Below are 11,477 nucleotides of genomic sequence, written 5' to 3' on the forward strand. Positions count from 1 at the left end.
ATATTGTCGAGTATGAGGACCTGTCCACGATATACAAAAATATAACGCATTGTGTTGATCAGAAAAATGAGCATATTGCCGAAAATGTATTTAACCTAGAGTTTTATTCATTTTTTTTTATCTCATTGCAATTTCTGGTTTCTGCATACTGATTTTCGAATGAGAAAAGTATGTCAATTTTAAAGATAAATCACAATATAAATCAATATTAGCACTCAACATGCTATAAAGTCTGTATGCCTTGATTTAATTTTTCATACCTTCATTATTTTATTTCCTGGGTGCCTTATACATATTGCCCCTTCAGTGTTCCTTAAACTATCCTTTTTTTTGTTATAAGTGGGTTAATAAAATTTGTCGCAGTAAAAGATATATCATAGGAATTGTCCTAACACCAATTTATGTGTCTTAATATGGTCTTAACTTATCGGTATATTTACTGATCCTTTAAATTTTTTAAATTGTATGTTAAACCTTCTTGTTAACACTGTAGATTGCAACACTGGAAAGTAACTATTTTTTCTGGTCTTCTTCATCCAGGAGAGTATTTTGTTCTGCATCTGTTACGTATTCCTTCGTGGCAGTACTGAAATAGTTTAACCACTCTGAAGTTGTACGCAAGATGCCGTTGGACTCTGAATTTTATTAAATGTGACATTTTTGAAGAATTCAAGTAACTCGAACATGTTAAATATTTTTACCGATTAAATGTTTACAGAAAGGCCATAGGATATCGAACATATTTTGAAAAAATGATATGTGGTACTTAGTATATCAATCAGTTATATGAAAGTACACGATCTAATTACTCTGGTGTTACACCTTTGAAAAATAAATGCCATTTTTTTCACAGAGAGGAAAAAGCAGGAATATAAAATCAGGTTGCATTCTGTATTTACTAGATATGATCCAAGACAAAGTTGGAATCCCCTTCCTGCAATTTCAAATATAACAGTAAATGAAGCAGCCATTACCAAAGTGTTGTCAAACCTTTATCCACATAATTCTTTTGGTCCTGATAACATCAATGGTCGAGTCTTAATCGAACTAAAGGAGCACATTTTACCAATTTAAAAAAGCAGGAATATAAAATCAGGTTGCATTCTGTATTTACTAATGAAACAGATATGATCCACGAAAAAGGTGGAACCCCCACTCTGCAATGTCAAACATAACAGTTAATGAAGCAGTTATTACCAAAGTATTGTCAAACATGTACACATTGTAAACACCACCAAATATAGTTGACAGATGGCTTGAAACATCTTGAGGTTCATCATAACAAATGGACAAATATGGCCGTATTTGCACCTCAAAAACTACTATGGGTACAGACTTACTTGTGCAGTTGGTTTTAAGTTTTAAGGCCTGGCATCCACTAGCTATATAAAAGTTAAATGTATTTTGCATATCAGAAAAATAAATTTTTTTGGGATTTTAATGGGCATCTTTTTTCGTTCCTACATAAGGTGTAAAAATAAACAAAGTTGGGATACAACTTTGAGATGGTCCCTCGCAGGTAACAAATGATTTCTTTTGTATTGATTGTTATTGATCGGCATTGACAATAGATAACTATACATCTATAGGTCAGTTTAAGGTAAAAATTGAGTGGACAATTCAGGAGTTTGTTTATTTTTGCATCGTCTGCAGGAAGGAAAAAAATGCCCATCAAATTCCAAAAACAATTTTTATCTTTCTGAAACACAAAATGCATAAAATTTTTATATATCTAGTGGATGCCGGGCCTTAAAACTTTCCAAACTGTACAGGTAAGTCTGTACACAGAGTAACTTTCGAGGTGAAAATACGGCCATATTTGCTCAATTGTTATGATGAACCTTAAAAGAGGATCTTACAACTTAACTTTAATGTTTATAATGAATCACGAAAATAGGGTCACGGACAAATGATACCTGTCAGACAGACGTCTAACAAGCTATCCATACACCAAAATACAGTTCACTAATTGTTTATGAAGCAGACCCAAAACACAAAAACGTAACATCTACTAATAAACAGTATTAAATGAGATGGAACCTTCCAGACTATCAATTAAACCTTACAATCATATCATACATAAAATATAGTTGATATATTGTTTTACTGTATCTGAGAAACGGAACTTATTATGTAACTATAAAAAGTAAACCCACAAAAATACTGAACTCCGAGGAAAATTCAAGACGGAGAGTCCCTAATCAAAGGGCAAAATCAACCTTGATCACTGATCCATGAAATTAGGTTGAGGTCAGGTAAACCATGCATGACGGACATGAAGAACCCCATTAACATCATATAATTATCACATTACTCATAACAAACGAGAAAGTCGCATAACAAACAAATCAAGAAGTCGCCGAACCATACAAATAAGGTCAAGAACAATGGTCCACCTATGGTAGAAGAAAAACTTCGGAAAAGAAGGCATTTGCATACAAGGTCTTTTACCATCTGAAATATAAAAAGCTAAATACAAATAGTTGACGACAACGCCGGATTGTAATCCCTATATCTGACATTGATTTTCGTTGCCTTTTATAGATTCATGTATTAAATGAATTTAAAAAGGACTGGCGATAGTAATTTGATGTGCTTCTTTGAAAATTTCACATGAACTTCAGAAATGGACAAAAATCAAATAAATAAGCAAACAATAACAAATTAAAGAAAAAAGAAAAGGAAAGAAAAAAAAAGGAAAGGATAAGAACAAAGATACAAAAGATAGAATTTAGAAACAGGAAAAGATTTAGATGAATATGCAAAGTGTTTCTAATGTAACAGGATGTCAGTCGTTGAAGAGTACACTTCCTGTAAACGTATAAACCTGTCAACAACAGGACTCCCTAGTAAGTTAGCTGTAGGTCTTAGGTCAGACATGCAAGTAACTAAACACAAGCTGCATGATCACTAAATTGAAAAAAAAGGAAAATCAGAGATAAATGATAGACCTAAAAGTGAGTATATTATCAGTTTGTCTACATATAATATATGAATTTCCGAGTTAAAAAATGATTGATATTTCTGTTGATCAGCTGATTTTTTACAATATAAATATTATGAGAATTGGCTAATCGATTTAACGGATTGTATTTGTGTTTTTGTCTGATAGAATAGAGTGTTCTACAGCAAACCGGAAAATGACTCGATAAGGCCGGGATCAACGTCGGTTCTTTCATAATGACGTCGTTTTTTTTTATCTGTCAGGGTAAAGTGGTAAATGCCGGGTTCAAATAATTGACGTACCAAATCAGTGATATGCAGTTGTATGAAGAGCTCGGTATGGTGACATAGGGGAAGGGAAGGACGATGCATAACAAATCCGCTGTCTGTATAAGACACCGACATGATCACTGGCATAACTTATCTGGCAGAGGAAATTATAAGTTTGACTAAAGTTTAGTGGTAGACCAATGTAATAAGTTATGCTTATCAATATACATGAATCTTTAAACAATAGCAGAATAATAGTAAATTGAAAATTTGTTAACTCATTGTTGAAGGCCGTACGGTGACCTACAGTTGTTAATTTCTGTGTCATTTGGTCTCTTGTGGAGAATTGCCTCATTGGCAATCATAACACATCTTCTTTTTTTAAATTAAAAATTCATCGTTCAATAAACTTTGATTTCCTTTTACATCAATATGGAAGCTAGAAAAGAGGGACGAAAGATACCAAAGGGACAGTCAAACTCATAAATCTAAAACAAACTGACAACGCCATGGCTAAAAATGAAAAGACAAACAGAAAAACAATAGTACACATGACACAACATAGAAAACTAAAGAATAAACAACACGAACCCCACCGAAAACTAGGTAGTTTCACGAGAATTAGCTATTTGAAGTATTGAGTATACACAACCGATGTTTGCAAATTCATAAAGAACATGTAGAAGATAATATCTTCAGTCAATTTTCTATAACTAAAACTCGTGTCTGTAAACCTAAAAATACCGTATAGCGGGCTATTTTCGCGGGGTGCAAATTTTCGCTTATTTTCGCTGATAGAACAAAATCGCCAAAATAAATTCCTCCAATTTAAAAGTGTACATACAAAGGTATTGATAAAAGTTTTGATTCCGCGAAAATATTAACCTTATTTAATGAAAAGCACGAAATTTTACAACCGCGAAAATAACCCGCTATACGGTATATAAATTATGTTTTATTGGTTATAAAAGTATATGAATCTATAAAAAAAGGAGCTGTATTATGTTTGCCAATGCGACAACTTTCCGACTATGTGGTACGAGTTTTGCTCAATATTGACGGCTGCATTTGATCTTTGTTGCTATAAAAGGCACGAAATGATTAATATTCACTACCGTTTATTATTTAAATACAATACCGATGTCTCTAAGGAGAAGCAAAATATTTAAGCTTCAGTCAAGAAGAATGGTAATCGGGTGACATAGATACATGTAGGGACAAGAACATTCAAATGGAGTTCATATTGTAAACTAAACACATCAAATATTCTAAAACTAGCTAGATTCTACAAACATGATGATGATAAAACAGTATTATTAAATGATATTAGAAAATAAGCCCTAATACGGACAAATCAGCCTGTGATATACTGGTGTCGTTTTCCGGTCGATATAAATCCGGAGTTAATATTGGTTTTCGGACAGGGCCAATGTAGCAATACACAGTTAGAAGTTTAGTTTCGCATTTTGGCCATGGAGATTTTTTTCAAATATGAAAGTTTTTGTACAATAAAATTGAGTTTTAGATAGATGAAGAGTAATAAAGCCTTCCATGTGGGTTTATATTAACATATAAATTGTTTTAGCATGTTTTATATGCCATTTTTCTGTTTGACAGTCCGTATTGTCCAATCCGTAGTGTTTTTAACAAAGATTTGACTCGAACTTTTCAATTCAATTTTTGGGGAAAACAAGCAGAAATGCATATGATTTTTGGCCTCTAGATAGATGATGTATATGGTTTCAGGAAAGGGAATGGTTTGAAATTCTCCTTTGGACCAAATTTTGGAGTCATTTTGAAATATTTTTTATCAATAAACGCAGATTGTTGCCATGGTTACACCAAAAAGATATTATATTTCACCATTATAACTATTGGAAATCTAATTTATGGAAGATTCTTTGTAAATTAAAATATACAAATGCATAACACAAATATTAAGCCTTATTTGTTGGATAGGACGGAAAAGAGGGTGGTTAGACATTAAAAGTGTCAATTTTAAATATATTTCCTATACGAAATACGGGGGTCAATACAGAAAAGGTCATATTGGCCCCCGTATTGGCCCATGTGCGAATACGGTTCACTTACGGTTTCAATTTTCTTACACCTAGTAAGCTTAAGGCGTATCGTTATGCATAAAATACATTTGTAATCATATTTTTGAATATAATATCATCAAAAGTTTAAAGAATGCTCAGTGTTTTGTAACTGTTTGAACGGAAATATTTCTGAGCCTTTCCAAGTACGACTTCCGATTATTTTTAGTTTCATTTCCGTTCATCAATCATCAGAACGCAGACGATTCTAGAAAAAGATTAGGTATATTGTCGTCTGATTTATTCCTCCCCTCTACTTTAGATTTGCTAGATAAAATGAATTGTAAGATTAAGTACTTGGACGAGAGATAAGAAATTACATATGACAAAGTTGACGAAAACATCAATCGTGAATGCGAAAAGTCGAGTTCAAATATTAATTTCTGTATCGTCTTCAACTTCAAAGTAAGTTGCTTAAAAAATTTAATAAAAGTGTTCTGAATAACTGAATGTTCCTTTATTGGCCCTGTTATAGATTATCGATCAGCTGTATTGGCCTCTCCGGTCCAATATAACTAGTCTCGAATCTATAACGGGTCCAATACATCTAATCTCGAATCTATAACGGGTCCAATACAGAAACAGCCAGTTTTTATTTGATATTGTCTTATGTCAATCTTTCTAAAGTAAGAGTGACTTTGCCATTAGACCAAGTGACTTGTAAATGACGGGAATATAACTTAATAGAAACGAACAGAAACATTGTTAGTGTAAATTCTAAATGTGAACAAATCAAACAAACGGAATGAGTGAAATATAACTTTCATATTCCTGACTTGTCAGAGGTAGTTTGGTGAGAAAATGATGGGTAAAACTTAGTTTTCTAAACCGTCTATGTGTCTGACAGTTGTGTAGAGTTGCGTTTTATAGACAATAGTGGTGAAAGTAATAAAACAAAACTACTGAACTCCGAGGGAAATTCAACGGATGGATATTAATTGTCATATTCCTGACTAAGTATACGCTTTTCCTTATGCAGAAAATGGTGGATCAAACCTGGTTATATAGCTAGCTGAACCTCTCACTTGTATAACCGTCGCATTAAATTCCCAAATTGACAACAATGTGTGAACAAAACAAACACACATGATAGGAAAGAATATCACAAATAGGGGTACAGCAATCAACAATGTGTAATAATCTTAATAACTATAAAAACAAACAAATATGTAATAAAGAGGTACTATCAGGCATATAGACAAAGTTACACATTAGCAAAAATGAAAGACAAGAATACACAATTTACAATAGCACAAACCCAACTACAAAAGCACTTTTACAATTTAAAACATTTACAATAGTGCAACCCAACTACAAAAGCATAACACATATAAATAGTTCAATAATTATATGTTTCAGATGCCAAAATTATGGATTTCATACGTAAATAGTTAGCAGTAACAATTTGGATACCCGCTGGAAAAAATGTGGAAGAAACTTCGCATACTTTCAATGACGATATTTAAAACAATAACTGTACTTTTTATCGTCTGCTGTCTGGCAAACCTTTCTTCAAATTCTAGTCAACAATCAACACTTATGATCACATCAGATGACAAGAAGCCTTATACAAGAGTGTACATTGATAAAAGTACTGTTTCTCATATGGTGTCACCAAAAATTACGGATTCAGTTGTAGTTAAAAACAATACTACAACGGTTGTTATTAAAAACGAAACTACAAAAGTTCAAGTTAAAAACAATACTTTAAAATTTATAGTTGAAAACAATACTACAATAGTTTTTGATTTAGTTAAAGACAATACTGTAAAAGTTCCACTTAAAAACAAAACTACAAAAGTTCCAGTTAAAAACAAAACTACAAAAGTTCCAGTTAAAGACTATACTACAAAAGTTCCAGTTAAAGACAATACTGTAAAAGTTCCAGTTAAAACCAAAACTACAAATGTTCCAGTTAAAGACAATACTGCAAAAGTTCCAGTTAAAACCAAAACTACAAAAGTTCCAGTTAAAGACAATACTGTAAAAGTTCCAGTTAAAACCAAAACTACAAATGTTCCAGTTAAAGACAATACTGTAAAAGTTCCAGTTAAAACCAAAACTACAAATGTTCCAGTTAAAGACAATACTGCAAAAGTTCCAGTTAAAACCAAAACTACAAAAGTTCCAGTTAAAGACAATACTGTAAAAGTTCCAGTTAAAGACAATACTGTAAGGAGTACTCAAATTTACGAGTATTCGTTTCCATACCTTCATGTTCCTGTGAACGTGTGTAAATCAAATGGTGCTAAGTCTGATCCTTTCTTGCTATTTGTGGTAAAATCTGATGTTAACCATATCGCCCATCGAATAGCAATACGGAATACTTGGGGAAATACGTCTAACCCTGGAATAAAACTGGTTTTCCTCGTAGGATATTCACCGTTGATGAAAGAATTTATACAAATGGAAAGTGACACATATAAAGACATTATTCAACAGAACTTTCTAGACGATTACCACAATAATACATTAAAAACGATAATGGGTTTTACATGGGTTGCTACCCATTGCAGTGGTGCAAAGTATATCTTTTTTGTAGATGATGACTATATTGTGAATACCAAATACATTTGGAATCATTTGCATACATTGTCTATTGCTGGAAAGCGCGGTGTATTCTTGGGATATGTCTGGAAAAATGCCAAACCTCACAGAAATGCTAATTCTAAATGGTTTATTTCAAAAGATGATTTTAAGGATAATGTTTTGCCACCATACGCCGGGGGTGGTTCGTTAGTATTAACCGTTGATACAATAAATAAACTGTTGAGTCAGTTCAAATTTATGAAGCCAATTATTATAGATGACGTATACCTGGGTATTGCATGTAAAAAGTTAAAGATTTCTCTAATTCATGAATCAAGATTTAGTGTACGTTATCAACCAGATAAAATGAACCATTTATTTTCATCACATGGATTCAGATCTCCAATGCAATTAATTGAAGACTGGAAAAAGTTCCATATTAAATATGATATGGTAATATAGTGTCAATTACCTGTTCGGATGCCTACTTTAATAAATTGTTATGTAAAATCTTTGCGCATGATAGAAATGTTTTATTCTCTATATTTTTATTGATAAAGACAGTATCACAAACCAATATGTCATTATCCTTTTTCTCTGCAATTTTTTTTGCAATATGAATTGAATGAAAAATTAGGAAGTATATATACACGTAGCTGTTCGGTTGAATACATTCAATCTTTATACATAAATTAACGCAGATGACAAGGATGTGTGGCGTTCCAGCACTGTTACTTGCCATCATTGACCAATATTGTCGAGAATCAGGGCCTGTCCATGACATATATAAAAAATATAAGGCAGTTACTATTAGTAAAACAGCATGGGATCTTAGCTTTGGTTTGGAACGACGGTTTATATTTACACTTTGGGACGACCCAAAATTAAAAGATGTATATGCTACCAGTAAGTGTAATCCTAATCGTAGGTGTATGATAGTTGGAATTTGTTTTGTATAGACAACTGGAAGGTTCTTAATACTAAGTATGAAAGACATAATCACTATGATAGGCTGCTAGTCTAGATACCACATGTGAAGATAGTCAGTAAGGTAAAGTCGTTACACTGTGGCCTGTGGACTTATACGATATAAATTGGGTCAGTAAATTTAGTATGGGGTTTCAAGCTTCGCTAACATCCTACATGTAACTAATAAAATATATTAGTTCTTTAGTTTCATAAACTATCGTTCTTCTTGACATAAGATGGATTGTCATATTCGTTGCAATTTAGAATATATCATTGGAATTGTCCTACAATGTAAGATTATAACACCAATTAAATGTTTTAGATAGTCTCAACTTGACAAGTTGTTTTTTGTATGCTAGGGAAGTCAATTTGTTTTTGTCTGTGGTAGTGTAGGGTCAGTCAGATTGTTTTTATCTATCATAGGTTCAATAATTTGTTTATGGTAGGGGCAGGTCAGATTGTTTTTATCTATGGTAGGGGCAACCAATTTGTTTTCGTCTGTGGTAGGGGCAGTCAATTTGTTTTCATCTATGGTAGGGGCAGTCAATTTGTTTTCGTCTGTGGTAGGGGCAGTCAGATTGTTTTTGTCTATGGTAAGGGCAGTCAATTTGTTTTTGTCTATGGTAGGGGCAGTCAATTAATTTTTGTCTATGGTAGGGGCAGTCAATTTGGTTTTGTCTATGGTAGGGGCAGTCCATTTGTTTTTATCTATGGTAGGGGCAGTCAATTTGTTTTTGTTTATGATAGGGACCGCCCATTTGTTTTTATCTATGAAAGGAGTAGTCAATTTTTTTTTGTCTTTGGTTTAGGTAGTCAGATTTTTATTGTCTATGGTAGCGGCAGTCCATTTGTTTTTGTCTATAGTAGGGCAGTCCATTTGGTTTTGTCTATGGTAGGGGCAGTCCATTTGTTTTTGTTCATGGTAAGGGCAGTCCATTTGTTTTAATCTATGGTAGGGGCAGTAAATTTGTTTTTGTCTATGGTAGGGGCAGTCCATTTGTTTTTATCTATGGTAGGGGCAGTCCATTTGCTTTTGTCCATGGTAGGGGCAGTCCATTTGTTTTTGTCCATGGTAGAGGCAGTCCATTTGTTTTTATCTATGATAGGGGCAGTCAATTTGATTTTGTCTATGGTAGGGGAGTGAAATTGTTTTTGTCTATGGTAGGGGCAGTGGATTTGTTTTTGTTTATGGTAGGGGTAGTCAATTTGTTTTTGTCTATGGTAGGGGAAGCCAATTTGTTTTTGTCTACGGTAGGGGTAGTCAGATAGTTTTTGTCTATGGTAGAGGCAGTCTGATTGTTTTTGTTTATGGTAGGGGCAGTCAATTTGTTTTTGTCCATGGTAGGGGTAGTCACTTTGTCATTGTCTATGGTAGGTCAGTCAATTTTTTTTTATATGGTAGGGCAGTCAACTTTTTTTTGTCTATGGTAGGGGCAGTCAGATTGTTTTTGTCTCTGGAAGGGGAAGTCAATTTGTTTTTGTCTATGGTAGGGGCAGTCCATTTGTTTTTGTCCATGGTAAGGGCAGTCCATTTGTTTTTTATCTATGGTAGGGGCAGTCCATTTGTTTTTGTCTACGGTAGGGGCAGTCCATTTGTTTTTGTCTATGGTAGGGGAGTGAATTTGTTTTTTGTCTATGGTAGGGACAGAGGATTTGTTTTTAATTATGGTAGGAGTAGTCAATTTGTTTTTGTCTATGCTAGGGGTAGTCAATTGGTTTGTGTCTATGGTAGGGGCAGTCAAAATTAGTATTTGTCTATGGTAGGGGATTGAAGTTGTTTTTTGTCTATGGTAGGGGCAGTGGATTTGTTTTTATTTATGGTAGGGGTAGGCAATTTGTTTTTGTCTATGGTAGGGGCAGTCAATTTGTTTTTGTCTATGGTAGGGACAGTCAGATTGTTTTTGTATATGGTAGGGGCAGTCAATTTGGTTTTTTTTCTATGGTAGGGGCAGTCCATTTGTTTTTTGTATATGGTAGGGGCAATCAGATTGTTTTTGTATATGGTAGGGGCAGTCAATTTGTTTTTTTTTCTATGGTAGGGGCAGTCCATTTGTTTTTTGTATATGGTAGGGGCAGTCAGATTGTTTTTGTATATGGTAGGGGCAGGTCAGATTGTTTTTGTCTATGGTAGGGGCAGTCAATTTGTTTTTGTCTACGGTAGGGGCAGTCAATTTGTTTTTGTATATGGTAGGGGCAGTCAATTTGGTTTTTTTTTCTATGGTAGGGGCAGTCCATTTGTTTTTTGTATATGGTAGGGGCAGTCAGATTGTTTTTGTCTATGGTAGGGGCAATCAATTTGTTTTTGTCTATGGTAGGGGTAGTCAATTGGTTTTTGTCTATGGTAGGGGCAATAGATTTGATTATGTCTATGGTAGGGGTAGTCAATTGTTTTTTGTCTATGATAGAGGCAGTCAGATTTTTTTGTATATGGTAGGGGCAGTCAGATTGCTTTTGTCTCTGGAAGGGGCAGTCAATTTGTTTTTGTCTATGGTAGGGGCAGTCCATTTGTTTTTGTCCATGGTAAGGGCAGTCCATTTGTTTTTATCTATGGTAGGGGCAGTCCATTTGTTTTTGTCTACGGTAGGGACAGTCAATTTGTTTTTTATCTATGGTAGGGGCAGTCCATTTGTTTTTGTCTACGGTAGGGGCAGTCCATTTGTTTTTGTC

General features: G+C 33.8%; 1 protein-coding gene across 1 annotated transcript; it reads left to right on the forward strand.

Annotated features, from left to right (window-relative positions):
* Window positions 1-2,784: 2,784 nt before the first annotated feature.
* LOC139524632 (beta-1,3-galactosyltransferase 1-like) lies at window positions 2,785-8,418 on the forward strand. Its single transcript, XM_071319581.1, has 2 exons — window positions 2,785-2,957; window positions 6,672-8,418. Exon 2 carries the CDS (start codon window positions 6,738-6,740, stop codon window positions 8,301-8,303), a length of 1,566 nt encoding a protein of 521 aa, XP_071175682.1. The 5' UTR covers window positions 2,785-2,957; window positions 6,672-6,737; the 3' UTR covers window positions 8,304-8,418.
* The last annotated feature ends 3,059 nt before the right edge of the window (window positions 8,419-11,477 follow it).

Source organism: Mytilus edulis, chromosome 5 (genome assembly GCF_963676685.1).
Source record: "Mytilus edulis chromosome 5, xbMytEdul2.2, whole genome shotgun sequence".
NCBI lineage: Eukaryota > Metazoa > Mollusca > Bivalvia > Mytilida > Mytilidae > Mytilus > Mytilus edulis.